At 39.6% G+C, this 24172-nt stretch overlaps 1 protein-coding gene across 2 annotated transcripts; it reads right to left on the reverse strand.

Annotated features, from left to right (window-relative positions):
- Nucleotides 1-794: 794 nt before the first annotated feature.
- LOC112222024 (succinate dehydrogenase [ubiquinone] iron-sulfur subunit, mitochondrial) lies at nt 795-11222 on the reverse strand. Of its 2 annotated transcripts, none has more exons than XM_042303909.1 (8): nt 11046-11222; nt 3216-3349; nt 2997-3082; nt 2661-2797; nt 2368-2484; nt 1899-2000; nt 1544-1666; nt 795-1319 (listed from the first exon to the last, which is right to left on the reverse strand). In XM_042303909.1, the coding sequence occupies exons 2-8, from the start codon at nt 3347-3349 to the stop codon at nt 1215-1217; spliced, it is 804 nt and encodes a 267-aa protein (XP_042159843.1). In that variant the 5' UTR covers nt 11046-11222; the 3' UTR covers nt 795-1214. The 2 variants fall into 2 exon arrangements, with proteins under 2 accessions (XP_042159843.1, XP_024240323.1); XM_024384555.2 differs by lacking the exon at nt 11046-11222 and adding an exon at nt 4467-4620.
- Between the last annotated feature and the right edge of the window lie 12950 nt (nt 11223-24172).

The following is a 24172-nucleotide window of genomic DNA, read 5'->3' on the forward strand; positions in this document are numbered from 1 at the left end:
CACCAAACGCATTTCTACGGAAGCCTACGAATAGTTTGACAATAATAAAGAGTTTATTCAACAACAACAAAAATGTAATAAATAAATAGGGGTTGGTATGCAATGGGGTTTGTTTTTGTTTATTTTGATCAGTAAGCATAGTGTATATAATCTGAAAATGACAGGGCAGATCTTTTCGGGGGCGTTGCCACCAAAATAGAGCCCCACACCTAGACATGAAATCAAATTTCGCCATACAATATTTACGAGATGTAACATACATTTTTCCCAACTCCATTCCCCATGAGACAATGATAAATCATAGTTTTGAAAACATACTTGCATTGAGTAGATCTTTGGCCCAAAAACTATTCTAACAGCCATTAACCAGATAAAGTATCAATCCTTTTAAAAATCAACTAAACCATTTCAGTTTCGTTCATGAAACCTATCAATGTGTTACAATGGTAAATTAAGACATCTCCAAAGCCTGTTTTAATTCTACTTCCTTTATTGATAAGCATTTAAATAACATTTAACTGGTTTTCCTTAAAATATTATGTATATACATACAGTATATCCAATGAACAAACATCAAATTGTGGTCCAGAGCTCATCCCATAATGTGGTTATAAGGCTGCACAACATGGGTAGGTAACTAGAATCAGCTGTTGGCTGATTTTTGTAGAAGTGGATAGTCGGGGGTGCCGGAACAGAATTAAAAATCATTTATACACTGCAAATTGACCACAACTAAGCACCAAAAGAGATTGTATTTGAAATAGCAATAATTTCAGAACCTGATTACATTGAGACACAATCACATCTTTTTTTATTAATGGGAATACTTGAACAGATTTCCTAAACGAAACACATTTTTTGCTGAATTCCTGGTGGTTTTAGTATTTTTTCTCCAAAAACTAAAATCCCCCCCAAAATCTTAAATACTTGTAGACCAGTACCTTGTGCCAACCTCTGCTGTACAATCTACACACACACTGAGTAATAAGCTCTATCACCACATCAAACATTACTTTTGTATGTATTTTTAGAAGAAAAAAAAAACATTTCTAGAAGGAGGAGCAGTTATTCCACTCTCACATATATAAAATCAGCAGTATCTTCTAGGCTGCCTGTATCTTTTTTCATGTGCAAAGCCTAATGAAAGGGACAGACACTGTTGAAAGGCTAATGTTTAATCGAAAATTCAGCATTAGAGTCATTACTAGTAGATTTCAAGTCCGGTGGTTATCCACAATGTTCACAGGGTTAATGACTTTCTCTTTATATGTTGCCATCATTTTCTTGATCTCAGCAATAGCCTTTCCTGGGTTGAGTCCCTGTGGAATTAATACAAAATAAAAGGTAAATAAAGATGGAAAGATGAGTAACATGACAGAAAGGGATCGGCGATAACTACCTTTACACTGCATGAGTTGTATAAATGGTCTGAAGTCCACTGTGCTGAACTCTACACTAGTCTTATTACTGTATTTAGAAATGGTGGTTTGGTTTAGCAAATGAAGGCTAAACCAGATGCAGTCTATTCAGATGTTGAGTGTACCTTGGGGCATGTCTTAGTGCAGTTCATGATTGTATGACAGCGGTAGAGAGAGAAGGGGTCCTGGAGCTTCGACAGTCGTTCCTCTGTGAACTCATCACGTGAATCAATCATCCAACGATAGGCCTGTTGAGGAAGGAAACACATTAATCAGATTAATTTACATAAAATGCTCATCTCTGGGATGGAGATGCCAGACAAACTCATTAGGTGAATCAATCATCCAATTACATGCCTGTTGAAAATGCATTCACACGTCAGCTTTACTTTGTTTTCAGACAGACATCGGTTCTCCCTGTCAAAAAAGTAAAAGCATTAAAAAAAAGATTCCTATATTGACTAAAAACCCAATACATACCTGCATGAGGACAGCAGGGCCCAGATACTTATCTCCATTCCACCAGTAACTAGGGCAGCTGGTGCTACAGCAGGCACAGAGAATGCACTCATACAGACCGTCCTGGGAGAGGAGGACAATTAGAGGTCAGATTTATTTTGTCATGAAAACTCCTTGCGCTCTAACAATATAATGTTCAAATATACAAAGTGGTAAGTTGAAATTCCAGAAAGGTGTGGCAAAGTGTGGTTCACGTGTATAAAATGATTTCCTTCTCAAGGGCGAGACAAGGTTTCAATGCAGCAAATTAAATTGCTTCAACTGACTAGATTACGTCAACCCTACAAAATAGTACATTGTCCCTTTCTGATAGCTTAATCAAATGGGTATATGTACTTGTGTTTCAGACTAGACATGAAAATTGCATATGATGCATTGATAGTATAGCTACTGAAATCTGCTGCCAATGGCCAGGGGATGAAATATGTACCAGCTTTTGCCTGTCTTCCACAGTCTGGTGGTACTGCTCCTTGCCCTCCTGAGACTCATCTTTCTTTTTCAGGAAGGGCTCAATGGACTTGTACTGGGCATAGAAATTACTCATGTCCTGTAGAGGCACACACACAATACATGTACACCCTTAGTCAACAAAATATAGGCTACCACATGGTGACTAAACATTGCATTATTTTATTCAGTGTTTGTCTTTTAGATTTGTTACTTTTTTAATGCAGCTATAATAATCAGTATTCATTTGCTTCTAAATGTAACCATAATACTCACCGGCACCAGATCTTTGACAACATACATGTGTGGGAGTGGGTAAATTTTGATTGGTTTGCTGGTATTGATGTCTATTTTGTTTAAGCAGGCCAGTGTGTTGCCTCCGTTGATGTTCATGGCACATGAGCCGCAGATACCTAAAGCAAGATGCATGTATATCACACCACTGAAAAGGACAACTCCACACCAAGGCTCATTTCATATTTCATGACGCTCTGTCATTGTAGAATAGGATAAAATATAGACCTATAGATATAATGTATGATTTCTACTTTCTACCTATAATGATGACACCCACTTTTCTCTCCACTCTGCAAATTGCTCTTCATGCCTTACCCTCTCTGCAGGAGCGTCTGAATGTGAGCGTGGGGTCCATCTCATTCTTGATTTTAATGAGGGCATCCAAAACCATGGGGCCACAGCTGTAATAGTAGGGAGAAGGATTTGTTAACCATGCAGATATTAAATCAATGAGAGCAATTCCATCAATGCAGACTATACGCTGACATTGATAGGTTTTAAACAACTGAAGACCCTTTCTGTCGTTGTACTTACTTGTTGAGGTCAATTTCATATGTCTGCATGCGTGGCTTATCCCCCATTGTGTCTGGGTCCCAACGGTAGATCTGGAACTTCTTGATCCTGGGCTCAGATGCCGGGGCGGCTGCGGTCTGTGCATAGCGCACCATCTGGAGACGAGACATAGACAACATGTATCAATGTAGGAGGAATTAAATTTTAAAATTAGGCTTACATGATTGTTTTTGGTGTTAAATTCTGGTTTTAGTATCTAATACTACACCCTATATATAGCCATGTTATTTTTATTAGTTATTCACTATTTAAATGTTTTAATCTTATCTTTAACTCTGCATTGTTGGAAAAGGTCCTGTAAGCATTTCACTGTTAGTCTAGAAGCATCTGACAAATAAAATTTGATTTGATTCATACAGCTGTTTATGGGCTTTGCTTTGATATCAATAGATAGGCAAGACATGGGGTGAGTGAAAGTATACTACACCAGATTTACACAATAGATCAACTGAAATTAAAATGGATTTCATTCGGAAATAAAAATTTCTACCGTATGTCAAAAAGACAGTTGTATATTCATATGGGGGGGGTTTTACGCTAAAGGAAAATATCTACTTTCATAACAAGGTAGACATTTCCCTCTAGCGGTAGGACATATGTACTGCTCTGAGTTGTTATATCACCCTCAATTTCAAGTTTCATAACTAACATTTTGTCCACAATACGTTCGATAAGGATAAATAAACCTTAAGTTAAGAGTAACGCTGTTATTAAAAATTAAAACTAATTTATGAAAGAAAACAATTGAACGATTATATGAAAAAAATCTCTAATCTGAAACACAATTTGCGCAACAGTCGTTCACAAAAGATGCATAGGCCTATAAACCTAACTGAAACATGCTCTATTTCAAAATCGATTAGGCAAATAATATTTCGTAACTGAATATATCATTTACTTTAACAAAGTTACTCAAATTAAAGAATAGCTTATCTTTGATTTTTCTACTGTGCTTTACTCAGATGTAAGGTAAACCTCCAATTGACAACAGTTTGTGAGTTCTTTTTAGAGGAACTTTCTAGTAAACCATATGAACAACAGCATACTATTTGAAGCCATGCCATAAACCAGACATGGACCCATTGACAGCTAGTAAAAACACGTTGCATGGCCAGGCAGGCAAGTGGTCTACGACTGATAGGGGTCTACCTATCCCAGTCATAGGTCTTTTCTTTCCATTCTCCAACTTCATTATTTTTCTCCTTTACTTACCACCATCGCCCCAGTGTTCCGTAATGCCACGGCGTTTCGGGCTAAAGAGGTGCACACGACCGACATGCTTATATTTTCAGGTAGAATATTCTAACCGATACAGCGCGGTGCCTGTTCCAGTTTATGTATCTTGTCGCTGTCCCGCCCCAAGCATGACGTCAGTTTATGTCACGACTCAGGAGTAGCCTACTTACTGAAAGCTATGCGTGCACTGCAGGCTATTATGTCAGACTCTTTTACAACTCTTATTGCTTAGACTGGGTGTCGGTTATATACAGTGAGCTCCAAAAGTATTGGGACAGTAACACATTTTGTTGTTTTCGCTCTGTACTCCAGCACATTCCATTTGAAATGATACAATAACTGGAGGTTAAAGTGCAGACTGTCAGCTTTAATATGAGGGTATTTTCATCCATATTGGATGAACCGTAAAAATAAAATAAAAACTCAGGGTCACAACTTTCACTGGGGACATTCTGAAATGGCATGTCTTGGGGGTATGATATTTGTGCATCTGTAACTTGCTATACTTTCTAAACTGTTCAAATTAAAAAGATGACAGTCTGCACTTTAACCTCCTAGTCATTGTATAAGTTCAAATCCAAAGTGCTGGAGAACAGTGCCAAAACAACAAAAATGTGTCTGTCCTAATACCTTGAGCTCACTGTAGAAGGTTATTATTGTCAGATATAATATATATGTATTGCTAGCTGCATTCAGTCAAATTTGAAATCACATAATTTAATCAAGGGTAATGAAAATCTCTTGCATTGGTAACTTTGTTGCACTCTTGTGTTGTGCTTTAAGCATATAGCCTACACATGCATATAAAATGTATACCAATGCAATTCTAAGACCACTGCGCCACTCAGGAGGCCCAGCATGGCTACCACAGCATTCTGCAGCGATATGCCATCCAATCTGGTTTGCGCTTAATGGGACTACCATTTGTTTTTCAACAGGACAATGACCCAACACACCTCCAGGCTGTGTAAGGGCAATTTGATCAAGAAGGAGAGTAATGGAGTGCTGCATCAGATGACCTGGCCTCCACAATCCCCCGACCTCAACCCAATTGAGATAGTTTGGGATGAGTTTGACCGCAGAGTGAAGGAAAAGCAGCCAACAAATGCTCAGCATGTGTGGAAATTCCTTCCAAGACTGTTGGAAAAGCATTCAAAGTGAAGCTGGTTGAGAGAAAGCCAAAAGTACACAAAGCTGTCAGCAAGGCAAAGGGTGGCTACTTTGAAGAATCTCAAATATATTTTGATTTGCTTTACACTTCTTTGGTTACTACATGAGTCCATGTGTTATTTCATAGTTGATGTCTTCACTGTTATTCTACAATATAGAGAATAGTAAAAATAACTAAACTTTTGACTGGTACTGAACATATTCAGGTTATCGTGGATGTTTAAAGAGTCTGCGATTATGGACATCTTAAAATCTATATATCCCCTAATTCTTATTTATTGTATTATATTGGTGGTCACCACCATCACTTCATGTGTGTTGCTGTGCTCAGACAATTTCAGAATCTCTCCTCAAGAAGGTAGACCTATTCCACTTCCCCAGCCCAATGTGCCTAAATGGTTGACAATGTAATATGTGCCTTATTATAATATTTTCATTGGGATGAAAATAGTTGTATTACATGCGGTTGCATAACAACCATCTATCCATCACATTGCATGGGCATGCTGTGCCCAAACCCCCATGGCATACCATTTTGTCAAAAGAGCCTACTTAAAGGATACCCATTACACTCTGGCTGGTCTGGAGAGAGCCATTGCCACACACCACCAGAGATAAGCATGAACATAGTGAACAGTGTGTATGTCATGGTTCCTCCTGGCACCATATTTCATGATTGTGTCCCTGTTAAAATAAGTGTGCTTTTTTTGGTCCTTTGCAGAAGCTTGAATTGTTTACTGTGTGCGTTCATTTCCTGAGTGAGTTTGAGACTTAGTGTTTGCTGTTTTTTCAAGTCTACTGTGATCCGGCGGCTACCAAATCTCAGTAAAGTATTATGTTTATCCTTAACCACTGATTCCTCATCTGGTCTCTTCTCTGCACCTTGGTCCAACCTTACCACGTCACAGTGTAGGGTACAGTCTCAAAGAAGGGCAAAGATACAGAAAGAGCAATAGTAATGGCATCTTTTTGTAGGCACTAACTCCGCTATGGTTCGTTGAACAAAGCTTATGGGAAAATGTCGTTTTTGGATAAACGCTGAATATTAGGTCTGTGGTAAACACAGTTTTCGGAAATCTTAAACGTTTTGTTCTATGATATCCTTAAATTCAGCTGATTTTAAGATTATGTAATCACGCAAAGATTTAATCATTCATAAAGGTCATGTTAACTGACTGATATCTCATAGAACAAAAAGGTATAACATGTCATAAGCCTGTGTTTATTCCCAAACCCTATTCTTTCTCCATTAATTTTGCCCATATGAATGGCTGAATGAACTAGAGGTAAATCATTTTGCTTTAGGACTACAAGCTTGTGAGCTCTATAACACGCTCATCTCAAGGATGAAACTAGTTCCAAAGGCTTGTTCATGTATGTGAAGTTATCCAAAGACGCTATGGCAAGCCATATATAGCCTAGAGAGCACTGGATATTAGGTTTCTTTATGATGTATACACATAATTATACAATCTAAGGCTGTTAAGAGTTTAGGAGAGGAGTGGGTAATCTTACCCTCTGTGTACTTGCAGAGAGATATCTCATACTAATCACCAAATCAGAGTTTTCAATCAAGGGTTGGATTAGTAGAACCCAGTGTGTTACTGATACAACTCAGGAGGTCCAAGTGATTTCGAATATAGTATGGTTGCAGCACTGCACATTGATGATCTTGAGCGGGAGAGAGCGTCATCGGTTTACTAACCAATAAGGATGCAGTATTTTAGACAACCCTGCCCACCACTTCACGTTTGCCTGGAAGAGTCTTCCAGACACACATGGAGCTATAGTGGTGGAGGTGTGTACTGTATAGGATCCTGTGAAGAATAGTTGCGGTAGAAGAACTGGACCCGTCAGGCAACCTCAACACGAGGAGCAAGAAGACGACTCCATATGAGTAATGTCATGAGTAACGTGCAGACTGTGTTGCGTGAGGTACATTTTGCAATCTAATGCAAATATACCATTGCGATATCGTTGCAGAAAATGAACAATGAAACGACTACCTCAACAAATATACATTTAACGTCAATCAACTATATACAGTATGGCATGAACTAGAGTCGACTGGATCAACATACTATCTGCGACAGGCTTTGGTGGGCGTGTCAGTGATTGAAAGAACAAAGGTGTTCTTCATGGGGATGTTGTCTGTCCTTCCACTTGTTCAAGACACATTCCTGTCAATGTGTGCAAAAGAGCATGTGTGACCTGCATCTAGACCACTGAGTGGCCGCATAGGCTTGAGAGTCTGCGTACCCCACAAAGCAAAACATTTTAGTGGTCCCTCTCTTGACAGCAGCCAGAAAAATGTTTAAGTTTGAAAGTACATTTCCTGCAATTCTACACATTTTGCCATGGAATGTAGCGGAAAAAAATAACTATTTCAAAGCTAATTTCTTGCTATTCTACACATTTTGTCATAGGGTGGAGAGAAATGTTTGCAGTTTTGAATATGATATCTGAGTAAGAGTGACTAACAAAATCAATAGGGACCCTCCAATCAGTAATTCCTCCATGATTACTACCATGATTAAGTTTAGGTAGCAGGCCGCTAGACACATTTACCAATAAAAAATAAATTAGCTGACATGGGCTAATTGAGTGACTGTCAGTGACTAACATAAAGAGAAAAACTGCTGATGCACAACCAAATTTCGAAATTGCACCTCGTGCAACAGTAAAGTTGAGACCCCGGCTGATTGATCTATTGCCCATCCCTGATCTAGACCTATGGCCTGCTGTTGCATATACAGTATGGGGGTGTATATTAAGCCAATAAATGTCAGTTCGGCACATACGGTCATCCTGTGTACATTAACCTTGCCCCCCAGCTAATGAGACTAGTGTACATTAATCAGTACTTTTGAGGAACAGATGTCCAAAGCTTGCAACTCATTACAGAAACAGTGGTATTGTTTGTGAATTAATGGCAAAAATGTTGCCATAAATCTTGAAGCTAAATAATTAATGTTGTTCCCCAAAGGAACAGCCAAACTCGTAGTATCAAGTTACAAACTGAAAGAGAAGTGTCTTAATCATGTTTCCACCTCAACTCTATAGGCCATGCGAAAGAGGCACTTGATCTGGCAAGCATGCGAGAGCAGTTGGTACAACTGGAGCATTTGAGTAAAGTGAAGGTGGGTCACTTTCAAATGTCTGGTTATTAGGTTTATCCATCAAATTGTTGGGAGCATATATTGAGTAGCAACTTTATTTTTATAAAGTTTGGCATGAAATGAAACTGTTAAATTATATGCAATGTCTGGCTTCTATACATCCTCTCCATAATGAATCAGCAACGCTCAGGGTGGAGACAGGCATGTAGAACCATCATCTCATGGGAACTTTTTTTTCTTGTGACAGGTAGGCCAACATTTGGTGCAGCATAGTCTATGCTACAGTAATATAAAGACAGAATGCTCATCTAATTTACCCATCTCCATCTGTCTTTTGGGGTCACTATTTAATTGTAAAAATAATATATTTTTAAATTGCAGCTGCATTGTTTTAAAACGGCCTATGTGTGCACGTGTGAGCGCTCTCTCGCAGGCTTTATCTCGCCATCAACTCCATTCAAAATATGCAACGGTTCTTTTTTCATTTTTTATTAACCGTCATTTAACCAAGAAAAGCTCTTTTTCAAGGGAGACCTTGCCAATAGGCAGCTACAATCGATACATTACAGAATTAAAACAAACAATACAACATGATCTGATCCAGACTAAAAAAAGCATTTACAATCCTCCATAACAGAGTCTCCAATCAATATTTTAAATTCATTCAGTGGCACTAACATATCTAGATGAAGCATGGATTGTAGACTATTCCATGCCTCTAGTGCACAAGAAGAGAAGGCAGTCTTAACTAATACTGTGAATGTCCTGGGGACTTTAAGTAAGGTAGAAACCACCTAGTAGACCAGGTATAGTTACTGCTGGTGGTGAAGGAGACCAGACTACAGAGGGAATTTACCCAAAAGGGCTTTGTAGATGAACACATACAAATGTAGCTTACTGTGCATATAAAGTGAGGGCCAACCTACTATTTGGTACAAGGTGCAATGGTGGGTGAGTGACTTGGCATTTGTAATAAAGCGCAAGGATGCATGATAAACAAGAGTCCAGTCCCTGTAAGACGGAGGAGGTTGCATGCATATATATCAAGTCAACGTAATCAATTACAGAGAGAAAAGTGGCCTGAACAAGCTTCTTTCTTTCCCTAAGCAAGCCTTATTATGAAAATAAAAACCCAATTTCAATTTAAGCTTCCTCACAAGATTATCCATATGAACTTTAAAGGACAACTTGTCATCCAACCATATACCTAGGTATTTGTATGATGTTTTTGTACATTCAAGACCAGTTAGAAACCATAAAGGGAGGCCTGGAGTGACAAGAAATGCAGTCTGGAGCTCTTCAACAGCCTGAACCAGAGAAGGAGCACATGCATATATGACTATCCTCTGCATAGAGATGTAACTTTGCTGGTTGTATCCCATTTCCCATCTCATTCATAAAAATTGAGAACACAGGAGCTAAAATGGAACCCTGGGGCACACCTCTACTAATCTCAAGAAAGCTAGACTTGTGATCGTCAGTATATATACACACATTGTGTTCTGTCAGAAAGATAGTTCCTAAACCAATTCACTGCCCCTTCACTGAAACCAATGTTACGGAGTCTAGCAACAATAATTCATGGTCAACTGAATCAAATGCCTTTGATACATTTAACAAACAGAGCAGCACAACGTTGCTTTTTATCAAGTGTATTTGCCACTGCCATATTTGCAGTTGTGGTGCTGTGCCCCGATCTAAAGCCAGACTGAACCACGCTCAGTATGTTCTTTTCAATGAAGAAGTTCACTAGGGATTCATAGACCTTGGCCAGGATAGGGAGTTTGGAGATAGGATGGCGGCATTTAGCAGTGGGAGGACATGAGCTGATTTCCAAATGCTGGGTATGGAATTGGTCAAGAGACTGAAGTTGAAAATGTGAACCAGAGGTTCAGTAATAATACCAGCTGCTATCTTTAAGAGGTGGGGATCCAGGTTGTCTAGAACTGCAGACTTTTGAGTGTCTATTGCCTTTAGTGCTTTATATACCTCAGCATAACACGGAACCCAAACCGGCTGCGCGTGTGCGCCATCGTGCATACATTTATTTTGCCCCCCCCACACCAAACGCGTTCACGACAAGCAGGTTAAAATATCAAAACAAACTCTTAACCAATGACATTAATTTGGGGACAGGTCGAAAATCATTAAACATGTATGGCAATTTAGCTTGTACTTGCTAGCTAACGTTAATTTGTCCTATTTAGCTAGCTTGCTGTTGCTAGCTAATTTGTCCTGGGATATAAACATTGAGTTGTTATTTTACCTGAAATGCACAAGGACCTCTACTCCGACAATTAATCCACACATAAAATGGCCAACCGAATCGTTTCTAGTCATCTCTCCTCATTCCAGGCCTTTTCATCGTTTAACTTATATGGTGATCGCATCTAAACTTTCATTGTATTAACACAACTACAGGCAAAACAGTTCGTCTTTCAGTCACCCACGTGGGTATAACCAATGAGGATATGACACGCTGGGTACATGCTTCTATAAACCAATGAGGAGATGGGAGAGCATGACTTTCAGCGCAAACTGCGTCAGAAATAGGAATGAGTTCTATTTTAGCCCTTGGTGTCTCAGACGCTCGTTGGCGCAATAATTGAATAACATGGATTTCTACATTTAATTTGCGACGATCGCGCACGCGACGTGTCCGGTCTAGTCAGCATGTAAGAAACAGGCTCAAAGATAAAATGGTTCACATAAGGATCTATTTATCGTAGTTTACTGTAACAGAGCTTACATTATAGGCCTGGGCACCACCATTATCAAAAACTGAACCAGCAGATATGAAGTGCTAGTTAAAAAAAACTACAATATCAACTTTATCCTTCACTTCATTAGAATCCATCATTAAATGGTCAGGAACGCAAGAGGATTCATTAGAACCTGACACAGATTTGATTAGCGTCTAGAACTTGGTAGGGTTGTTCAGGTTCTCTGTGACTTCATTTAGATATAAATCTGATTTGGACTTCCTGGTAAATCCTGGACATGTGTTTCTTAGCACTCTGAAGGAGGCCCAGTCAACAGGAGCATTTGTATGTGTAGCTTGAGCCCAAGAGACATTTCTCTTTCTAATTAATTCTGCCAAGTTATCTGAAAACCAGGGATTGCCCATTCCACTGATTCAACATTTCTTCACAGGGGCATGTTTATCACAAATGGACACAAATTGCATAGAAAAATACTCCCAGGCAGTGTCAAAATCGGGAATGAGACTTACTCTGTCAATTGCATGGTACAGATCATGTAAGAACGCTTGCTGATCAAACTGTCTAAAATGTCTTTTAGAAATATAACGGGGTTTGGCTTTGGTCATTTTGTACTTCTAACACAAGAAATTGCACAGTGATCACTGACATAATTACAGAATATCCCAGTCGATGTGTATTTGTGAGGGGTATTGTTAGAAGAATGTCCAATGGCGTTGATTTGTTAGGTGCTCTGGGATTCGGTCTGGTAGGCGCATTCATTAATTGCGCGAGATTCAGAGAGTCACACAGTTCTTTAAAAGAGTCCGATACAGATGTAAGCATGTCCCAGTTCAAATCTCCTAAAATAATGAATTCAGAGTCATTTAGCTTGTGCAGGACATCAGAAATAGTTTAGTGCGTCTCCCGAAGCCGATGGCGGTCTGTAGCAGTCGACTACAGTGATGTGGGAGTCCTTATATACTTTCACTTTAACCGCAAGCAATTCAAAATGTTTGGCTTTGGTAATTGAGATAATTTCCGAGGTGTTAAACTTGGATTTAACATCAATTGCAACCCCTCCTCCTTTACTCTTCCGATTCGTTCTAAAAAGACGTGTACTCATCAATATAAATCGAGTTATTTGACATAGATTTATTTAGCCAAGTTTCTGATAAAACCATTAGGTCTGCATTTTTCGTATTGGCCCATATTCTAAAAATGTATATTTTTGTTAAATAGACTTCTGACATTAACATACAAGAGGCCAAAACCTGCTCTGTTTTTAAAATCATAGGGAGTCGGTAGAGATTGCATGGTATCCACCGGCCCAGGGTTTGGTCGCACATTACCAGAGATCAACAATAAAAACATAACAATATATCTCAGTTGCCCAATGCGTGAGGACTAGGCAGGGCCAGCACCATTGTCAATAAAGGCTTTCCACAAAGACAACTAATTCAATAGTTTAATATTTTGGAAGTAGGCTATGCCATCAAGTGTGGGTCCAATTGCGTTTGAGAGTGGTACAAACGCAAAGAGAAATACCAAGGGGGCATAAAGCAAAGATAATTCACTCACCCATCGATTATTCAGTCTATTTAATCTAGGGTGGCATTGCGTAAAGAGCAGGCACAGTAACAGATACACAATGCCGGTTAGAGGTATTTCAGCACAGGTGCGCAGCGACCAGTAGACGTAGTGCATCAGGTTTTTCCATCTGGCAACCGCTTCTCCGCTCCTGGCCTTCAGTGCGCAACTGCGCTCGAGTAGATGGCCTTGACAGACGCTCATGACGGCGAGCTCCAACTCCAGAAAGGTGTAGGCTACAGTTTACGAGCAGCTCAAGGCAGAAAAAAACGGCCTTTCAATCAGAAATCTTTGTACAAGTAAATTTCGTAAAATAGAGACCTGTTTTTTTCTGTGCAGTAGTCTATATCATATGTGTATTGGATAACGGCACAATAATTTGTGCTTTTGTGGGCATGGGCTCATTAAATGTATTTCATATAGGGCTCATAAAATGTATTTAATGTATTTAATGGCTTATCCGGCTCAGGTATCATCAGGCTTGAATTTTCAATCAAAGCTCTAATCAAATCCAGACATAGACCTATTTATGTGCTTTATAATGCTTTGAATGACACTTAGTATAAACCTGTTAGTATAGTTTAATATGTGCTTTACTAGAATAATGAAAAATTGTTTAACATTCTTAAATGGTATTGGTTAGGTGCAGGATATTAACTTCACGCCAACAGACAGTACAGTCACCACAAGAGCGGTCTATTGTCAACGGGGTCACACTTTCTACATCCACTATGAATGCTGACCGATGGTCTGTTACGTTAAGTTGCCCTGCAGAAATTGGCCCTCCATTCTGGGATGGATTATGCCATCATGACAGGCGGAGACGTAGCCCCCAAAGGCTGTGACAGGGCCACGGCCATGCACAAGGTCTTTGACTTGACCAGCACAAGCCGGCTTGGTAGGACATTCATCCACTTAGCACTGTGTCATATTAAATGTCAAAAGTTAAATCTACAGATACTCATTGACACAAATCATATTGGTGTTCACGTCAAATCAGAGCTATATGTAAAGATCTATGGGTGTGAAATGATGCAGACAATTCAATTGATAGAACCCACAATCTAGCTGCAATATTAAAGGGAAATGTCACAATGTTTCAACTTCATATTCATCATCTCCAGCACCACCCCAACATCAACATATGTGAAAATTGCGCATTTATATTTTTTGTAGTAAAAAAGATAGAGGAAGATAAGTGTTTCCAATGACATCAACGGTGTGTATCGTGTGATTTTAACACATTATGAGTAGGCAGTGCCTACTAATTGTCTACTAATTGGTTGATGATGTTATTGGAAACAGTTATCTTCCTCTCTTTTTTACTACAAATCATAGAAACACACCATTTTCACTCATGTTGATGTTTGGGTGGAGATAATGAATATGAAGAAAAAAAATTAAATATCCCTTTAAAGCCCTGTCACGAGAATTATGTTCTCAATGTTCATAACCCAATTCAATTAAACTACTCGGTCTGCAACCCAGAATTTGTAAGATACTGGTTGAATGAAACAGACAGAGGTCCAGCTAAATAGTCAAAATGTTTATTCGCGAGAACGCTGGTTCGTTGTACAAAACCATTCCTTTTATACTAGCTCTGCAAATACTTTCACACCCAAACAGAAGGTATCCTACACACATACTGTCCCACTACCCATCCGACAAAGATTAGGGGAGGCCGTGAGAATCACTCCCCGTCCTCCCTCAATATAGGGAGACCGTGGGAAGTACTTCCCGTCCTTTCCCCAATCTCTCAGAGGCCCCTAGCCAGGTCAGCACCGGATTCTGCTAAGACAGCCTGTGTTTAAGATACTATAAAGACATATTGTACAGATCTATTGCTTTACCCTTCACCCTAATTCTGACTAAAACTACACATATCATGCATAATAATTTTATGATTCTAATCAATTTCATACAATTACAGTGGGGCAAAAAAGTATTTAGTCAGCCACCAATTGTGCAAGTTCTCCCACTTAAAACTATGGGAGAGGCCTGTAATTTTCATCATAGGTACACTGCAACTATGACAGACAACATGAGAAGAAAAAAAATCCAGAAAATCACATTGAAGGATTTTTTATGAATTTATTATTCATTAAAAATGTGTTATTTGGTCACCTACAAACAAGCAAGATTTTTGCCTCTCACAGACCTGTAACTTCTTCTTTAAGAGGCTCCTCTGTCCTCCACTCATTACCTGTATTAATGGCACCTGTTTGAACTTGTTATCAGTATAAAAGACACCTGTCCACAACCTCAAACAGTCACACTCCAAACTCCACTATGGCCAAGACCAAAGAGCTGTCAAAGGACATCAGAAACAAAATTGTAGAGGCTGGGAAGACTGAATCTGCAATAGGTAAGCAGCTTGGTTTGAAGAAATCAACTGTGGGAGCAATTATTAGGAAATGGAAGACATACAAGACCACTGATAATCTCCCTCGATCTGGGGCTCCACGCAAGATCTCACCCCGTGGGGTCAAAATGATCACAAGAACGGTGAGCAAAAATCCCAGAACCACACGGGGGGACCTAGTGAATGACCTGCAGAAAGCTGGGACCAAAGTAACAAAGCCTACCATCAGTAACACACTACGCCACCAGGGACTCAAATCCTGCAGTGCCAGACGTGTCCCCCTGCTTAAGCCAGTACATGTCCAGGCCCGTCTGAAGTTTGCTAGAGAGCATTTGGATGATCCAGAAGAAGATTGGGAGAATGTCATATGGTCAGATGAAACCAAAATATACCTTTTTGGTAAAAACTCAACTTATCGTGTTTGGAGGACAAAGAATGCTGAGTTGCATCCAAAGAACACCATACCTACTGTGAAGCATGGGGGTGGAAACATCATGCTTTGGGGCTGTTTTTCTGCAAAGGGACCAGGACGACTGATCCGTGTAAAGGAAAGAATGAATGGGGCCATGTATAGTGAGATTTTGAGTGATAACCTCCTTCCATCAGCAAGGGCATTGAAGATGAAAAGTGGCTGGGTCTTTCAGCATGACAATGATCCCAAACACACCGCCCGGGCAACGAAGGAGTGGCTTCGTAAGAAGCATTTCAAGGTCCTGGAGTGGCCTAGCCAGTCTCAACCCCATAGAAAATCTTTGGAGGGAGTTGAAAGTCTGTTTTGCCCAGCAACAGCCCCAAAACATCACTCCTCTAGAGGAGATCTGCATGGAGGAATGGGCCAAAATACCAGCAACAGTGTGTGAAAACCTTGTGAGGACTTACAGAAAACGTTTGACCTCTGTCATTGCCAACAAAGGGTATATATCAAAGTATTGAGATAAACTTTTGTTATTGACCAAATACTTATTTTCCACCATAATTTGCAAATAAATTCATTAAAAATCCTACAATGTGATTTTCTGGATTTTTTTTCTCATTTTGTCTATCATAGTTGAAGTGTACCTATGATGAAAATTACAGGCCTCTCTCATCTTTTAAGTGGGAGAACTTGCTCAATTGGTGGCTGACTAAATACTTTTATTTTAGGGTGGAATATTCTAATCATTCATTTAAACATAAATTCCATCAACAAGCCCCTACTCCCAAATATAATAATAAATACATAACTTCCCAAATGTTTCTTATAAAGCAATTATAATTGCTAATCTAATCTGTTGTCTCATCTGTAGCGTCCTGCTCTTTGTAGATGAAACATATGCATTCCTACGCAAGAGATCCACAGTGAGTCCAGTAAACGGTAAGCACATTATGCTTTCAAGAGTTAACATGTCAGCTGATTTGATCACGTCGATTACTTTGTGTTACAGGAGAAAATCAGTGAGGACCTCGGAGCCATCCATAACGCATTCCTTGACCACACTGGAGAGTAGAGCAGCAACAATTTGGTACCAACCAAAATCATTTTGTAATGTAAAAATGTATTCCTTTCAAGTGATTTTACACTAGCAAGTTACAATGGTGATTATATTTTAGTTTTGAGGAAGAGTATGAAAAGCTTGACTTGACTAAAAAGATGTTTGAATAATACCATCTCTCTCTTCCCAGGTTTATGCTAGTGTTGACAGATTAGTACTGGAGCCCGCCACCATAGGGAGACAGTGAGTGAACCCTTCTCCACTTGTACTAGAATTCCATTATCTATAAGTGGCATAATGATTCTGGTAATGACTACAAATGTGCAACGTGATATTTATGAGCTAGATCTATTTTAGATGAATGATTGATCTGATGAAACAATACCGTGTTGAGTTGAAGGTTTATTTCACAAAACTATATCCCCTGCAGGAAAATGAATTGGCCCAGTTTGACTATGGCCAGAAAGTGTTCAGACATTGCAATTCGTGCAGCGGGCATGTCGGGGTGTGAGATCTCTAACCTGGGTGTGGCATGTTTGGTGGGTACATGTGACCTGTTCAGTTAAGCTTCCAAACCATTTAGTTGGTTGAGTTGTGTCTAAATAACAGAACAGGATAACGGATACAAGATGATGTTCAACCCATATACCATGTCAGGCTGCTGCTATGAACGATGCACAGGGTGGTGAAGCCAAAGGAGGTGGCAGCAGCGAGTGCAAGAGCATTCACAGTGGTGCAGGAGGCTCTACCACAGGCCCTGGATTCAGCCCCCACCATCCAAGTGGGGGCTGCTACCCCCATAGGCTGCTACCCCCATCCCTGTCGTAGAGGCCATCATCTCCAACACTCGGGCCGCAGCCGCAGCTGAGCTAGTGAAGGTTGAAGAGGCAGCTGCAATTATGGAGGAGGCAGTTACCCTAGTTAAGGAGGCAGAGGCTGCTACCCCCATGGTCACTGAGATAGTTGCAGTTGCAGCTCCAGCCCTCAGAGGCAGAAGTGGTGGAGGTTTGTGTGGAAACTGAGACTGCTATCCCATTGGTGCAGAAGGTAGAGATCATCAAGAATGTACCAGAAGAGGCTGCAGCATCTGTTGTTCCAGAGACTGTAGCAGTGCCTGAGGTAAAGGAGGTTGATGTGTCTGCACCCAAGGAGACAGAAGCTGAGGTACTTGTAGATAGAGCCCCTATCTTTAAAGAAGAACCAGCTCCAACTAAAACCACCCAAGAGTTGGAAGCCACAGAAGCAGTCAAGGAGTCAGAAGCCATTACAGTAGAGTCAGAGGCCACAGCAACTGCTGTTGCCAAGGAAGCAGAAGTCACATCAAATGTGGTTACCCAGGAATCTGAACCCACAGTCGTTGCGCAGGAGGCAGAGGCAGCCCCGGAGTCAGAAGCCCTTGTAGAGGTTGTTACTGAGGAGACTACTGCTCGAGACTCAGAGGCCACAGCACCCACTGTTGCCAAGGAGACCAAGGCAACAGCAGTTCCCATTGCCCAGGAGAGTGAGGCCGCAGCAACCTACATTGTCCAGGAGATCTACATTCTTGTGGAGACAGAGACGGCAGCAACCCCTGTTGTCATGGAAAAAGAGGCAGTAGAAACCCTCCTTGCCACGGAGACAGAAGCCGCAGCAACCCCGTTGCCACGTGAAGGAAGCCCCAGCAACCCCTGTTGTCACAAAAACAGAGGCAGCAGCAAACCCTGTTGTTGCAGAAACAGAGGCCACAGCAACCCCTGTAAGTCCGAAGCAACCTCTGTTGCCAAGAAAACTGAGGCTACAGCAACCCCTGTTGCCCTGGAGACTGAGGCTGCAGCAACCCCCGCTGCCCTGGTGACTGAGGCCACAGCAACCCATGTAGCCAAGGCGGCAGAGGCCACTATAGCAAAGGTTGACATAGAAACTGCAGCTGGGATCCTTGCAACTGCTGTGGCAAGGATTCTGAGGCGACTTAAATTACAGCTTCCACAGCGGTGCAACGGAAACCTCTGGCACTCTGGAGGCAGATGCTAGTAAAATTGAAACACCTCTAGCAAAGGACCAGGAAAGTGACGACCCAACCAAACCAAAAGACCCTCCTAAAAAAAATGATGGTGAAGCTACTGAAACACATTGGTAGGGAGCAAGATGAAATATGTTGAAACAAAAAATATGAAGTTTTGTCATGCGATTAAACGGCTATTGATTATTCTGTCTCAGTAGCTACATTTCCTTCCAATTGCCAACAGATTTTCATGCAAATATTCTAAAATCCACATTAAAAAAATATGTAAATTTTTCCCTCAGAGGGATGTTTCCATCAAACTGACTTGTTGCGGATAAAAGGCTGTGTGATGATGTAGTGCATACAACCCTGCATACCACTGCTGGTTTGCTTCTGAAGCTAAGCAGGGTTGGTCCTGGTCAGTTCCTAGATGGGAGACCAGATGCTGCTGGAAGTGGTGTTGGAGGGCCAGTAGGAGGCACTCTTTCCTTCTGGTCTAAAAAAATATCCCAATGCCCCAGGGCAGTGATTGGGGACACTGCCCTGTGCAGGGTGCCATCTTTCAGATGGGACGTTAAACGGGTGTCCTGACTCTCTGAGGTCATTAAAGATCCCATGCCACTTATTGTAGGGGTGTTAACCCTGGTGTCCTGGCTAAATTCCCAATCTGGCCCTCAAACCATCATGGTCACCTAATAATCCCCAGTTTACAATTGGCTCATTAATCCCCCCTCCTCTCCCCTGTAACTATTCCCCAGGTCGTTGCTGCAAATGAGAACATGTTCTCAGTCAACTTACCTGGTAAAATAATGAAAAAATAAAAACCACAACCTCTTTTGCAATTGAAGGAGGGCTGAACTTCCTGATTTGGTCTCAATTTTGGCTTGACCATTAAAAAATGCAGTGGCCAAGACTGAAGCCAAACAAGAGTTGTCTTGGTGGGTTGGTTTAATGTGGGTGTCGTGCTTGTGTGTGCTTGCATAAGGCAAGTGTTTGTACATTGTCTGCCAAAGCGGTACACAGTACATCACTCACCCTTCTAGATAACTTGAAACAGCCTAACCAGGTCTTGTCTTGAAGTCGCCTAGGCTAGCTAGTGCTAGCTGGCTTCTTTCGCCAATTAGCTTCAGCCAGCTGGTGTGCAACCATGGCAAAGTTGTTTTGACGTTGGATAGCCTATAGCTGGGGCTAGTTAGGGACCGTTAATAAATTACACAATGTAAATGGGAGAATATTTTCATGTTGCACACCTTTGAGTACTCGTTAAAGGGAATCTTCACAATTTTTCAACTTCATATTCATCATATTTGTTTTATCACAGGAGACTGTTTTATTACTCATCACTGTATTATTTACCAAAAGGTTGGCTGGACCCCTTTGAAGTCATGTAGATCACATCATTATACTCTTTTTGTTTACAAAGCTCTGCTCCTCAAACTTTTGACTTACTTATTTATCACTGTCATGATTTAAAATGACAAGTTATCAAACCCGGTGACAAGGTTTGTTAACTCTGGAGACTCCTTGGGTGTCTAGAGAGTTAGGTAAATCAGCCTTTAATTTCCTTGCACCTTACATGTGGAATGATCTACAATACAATTGTAAAATTAAAATTGGAGGAATTGTTGCCTCTAGGTCATTTCAGACAGTTGTTAGGGGACCATTTTACTGAAGAATGTGTCTGTTTTTTATGATTGTGTTTTGCTTTTTGTGTATTGTTGTGTATAATAACATGTATTTGAATGTGTTTATTGTATTTTGATGTGTTTTGTGGTTCTGTACAGGGGTCATCTGGAAAACAGACTTTGGTCTCAGCTTTGACTCCCTCTCAAAATAAAGGTTACATAAAATAATTTCCAGCAGCACCCCAACATCAACATATGTGATGTTTTGTAGTAAAGGAAGGTAAGTGTTTCCAATGACATCATCAGTGTTATTGACCAATTGTGAGTAGGGCCTGCCTACTAATTGTCGACTAACTGGTTGATGTCATTGGAAACACTCATCTTTTTTCACTACAAGACATAGAAATGCGCATTTTCGCTTATGTTGATGTTGGGGTGGTGCTGGAGATAATGAATATGAAGTAGAACATTTCCATTTAAATGCTTTCAATATTTGTATATGAATTTCTACAATTTATTGTTGGTTCTGTTGTTTTAAGTCATTGAAATTTGGAGCTATTGACCTTTTAAAAATTTGCCCCATGTATATTGCGTAATTTACTGATGGTCCCTAACCAGCCCCCATAGGGATATCAACTGTTAACCTAAATTGACCATGGGCATTACAGTCGGGTCACGTCCAGCTGAGCTCTGAACTGATGATTACTTGGGTGCTGCCAGCTGTGGGTATGTGGAAATAAACCCAGCCCAAGGAAAATGATTACTATACCCTTCATTCCGTGACATGCCCTTTTTCTCTATTATCTCGCAAATCTCAGTTTTGTATGAGACTGACTTTATGACCAAAATGATCCCATTTACAGTTTTCACACAATAATAAATGTTTCTTACTCATATCAATGCCACATAGAGTTTTCAAAACGAGAAGTTGCTTTTTAGGGGCAGTTGTTCTTTAATTGCCCAAGTTAAATGGGTTTCCATTACATTTTAGATTTTACTGATGGTTTTGTCACATACATTTTTGCAATAATATAGAAAATATGCCCAATCTGGTTTTGGCGTATGCTCTGGTCTAGACAGTTGAGATGCGGATAAAAGATATGATGAGATGCGGATAAAAGACAGATTATTTGATAATTGACAGCCGATCACCGATCATCATGTCACCGGCATCATTCAAATGATCTGTTTGCATAAGACCTGTCGTGAGTTTTTTTTTAAATGCATCAGGTAATTCAGCTGCATTAAATGGTTGGATTAAACCTGGTTAATAATGGTGTCTTATTGCACTTTTAGAGTGGACGCCATAAGAAAATGACAACAGATCGGACCTGTATACATCTCAACATCAAATGGACTGGGATGGAGCGCCCTATTACAATTCCACCACTTTTCAACACCATTCATTATCTCCAGCACCATACCAGTGTGTGCCTATTATAAAACAGCACATTTCTATGATCTGTGGTTAAAAAGAGAAGAAGAAAGGTCCCCAAAAAATGCTTCTCGGTTGCTATGTTTCCATCCAATTGGAGACAGATTTCCATGCAAATATTCTAAAATCTGCATAAAAACAGTATGGACATTTTCCCACTAGAGATGTGTTTCCATCAAATTGACTTTTTATTTTTTTTTTTTTTTTTTATTTTTTACATTTTATTTAATATATATATATATATATATATATATATATATATATATATATATATATATATATATTTGTTATTCATAATACAAAAATCAACTTACATTGCTACATCAAACATGTCTAGCAAACCAAACACAGGTATTAACAATGCTCAAACATACAAAAAATATAAATAAAAAGAAAATACGAAAAAGAAACAATTTAAGTGCAATTACTGTATATTCACTCTGAAAATATCTTATTATAATGATTCATGAAGATGTTATTATTTTTGTTATTCACTAGGGTTAGTATTTTAATAAGATAATTAAATTCTGGTATAGAATTTTGGAATTTTTGTTTGTGTATAAAGTATTTGTCAGCACATTCAACTATGTAAAGAAAAAAGTATTTATAAGAATATTTAATTCATTCAGATCTAGGATGTGTTATTTTAGTGTTCCCTTTTTTTCAGCAGTGTATTTATTACAACAAGATTTCTCACCTTCCAATCTGAGTTCTGGATTTACTTTGTGATCATTCCCAAAATTAAGATGACTTTTCATAAGTGTAGTTAGACCACTGAGAACGGCTTTGATCACAGAAATAAACTCTCTGAAAGGTATTGGAAACTCTTTCAATGTTATATATTGTTCATATGTGAGAATATTACCCTTGTTGTCGAAAATATCAAGAACAAAGTCAATATTTCTCTCATGCCAGCTGGGGTAGAACAATGACTAATTCCTTACAGTTATGTCTGAATTATTCCACAAAAGAGCTTTATGAGGGGAAAAATTGTGCAGGAAACAAATTGACTTGTTGTAGATAAAAGGCTGTGTGATGACGTATTGCATATAAAAATAACTTTTGCAGTTACATTTCTATGTACCGAATAAAAAATACAATTTAAATGTGTTTCCATTGCATTTTATTCTACTGATGGTTTTCTCACAAAAACAATTGTGTTATATAGGAAGTGTGCTCACTCTGGTATTGTTGGCATGTGCGCTCTAGCCAACAGCTTGCTGATACAGTGCGGGAATATTTACATGTATAGATTATTATGGACAAAAGAGCGAGATTATTTTTATTTGTCAAAAGGCAGTCAAGCATCGATGATCATGTCACCAGAATAAGACACTTGATATTTATTGGAAATCAGCATAAAGCTCATCTCCTTGCACTTTTACCCCCCTGTGAAGTTCATCATCACTAATTTCATCTGTAGCCTAATAAACTGCAAACTTTCCTGACGAGTCGTAGTGGCAGGATCACACAACATGTCATCACGTGACTCCAAATTCACTTCGATTTAATGGTTATCATATCAATATTTGCGCATAAAAGCGCTTCCACCACCATTTCTCGCATAATACATTTTACCGACGTATTTTGTTTTGTCGACATCACAAGGTAGGATTAAAATGAAGAAAAACGGTGATTTTCAAAACCTGCAACAACTTTCTAGCTAGAGGGAGGGTATTTTCTTGCTCCCCACATCCTAGTGTTTGCAAAATCACTGTTTTTAAAATGTTTAAACTTTTGATGATGTCATCAGGTAGAACTTTTTCACTTTATTTTTTTTCTATAAAACTTAGAAATGCTGTTGTATCAAGTTGGCTGGATGTATTTGGGTGGTGGACCATTCTTGATACACACAGGAAACTGTTGAGCGTGAAAAACCCAGCAGATTTGCAGTTCTTGACACAAACCGATGTGCCTGGCACATACTACCATAACCCGTTTGAAAGGCACTTAAATCTTTCATCTTGCCCATTCACCCTCTGAATTGCCCACATACACAATCCATGTTTCAATTGTCTCAAGGCTTAAATATCCTTCTTTAATGAACCTGTCTCCTCCCCTTCAACTACCCTGATTGAAGTGGTTTTAACAAGTGACATCAATAAGGGCTCATAGCTTTCATAGATTCACTGGTCAGTCTATCATGGAAAGAGTATGCTCAGTGTATGTGAACAATAAGCAGTCATAATAAATGCATGCATTGTTTATGATACAGTTATAATAAACAAT

The sequence above is a fragment of the Oncorhynchus tshawytscha genome, linkage group LG22 (assembly GCF_018296145.1).
Source record: "Oncorhynchus tshawytscha isolate Ot180627B linkage group LG22, Otsh_v2.0, whole genome shotgun sequence".
NCBI classification, from domain to species: domain Eukaryota; kingdom Metazoa; phylum Chordata; class Actinopteri; order Salmoniformes; family Salmonidae; genus Oncorhynchus; species Oncorhynchus tshawytscha.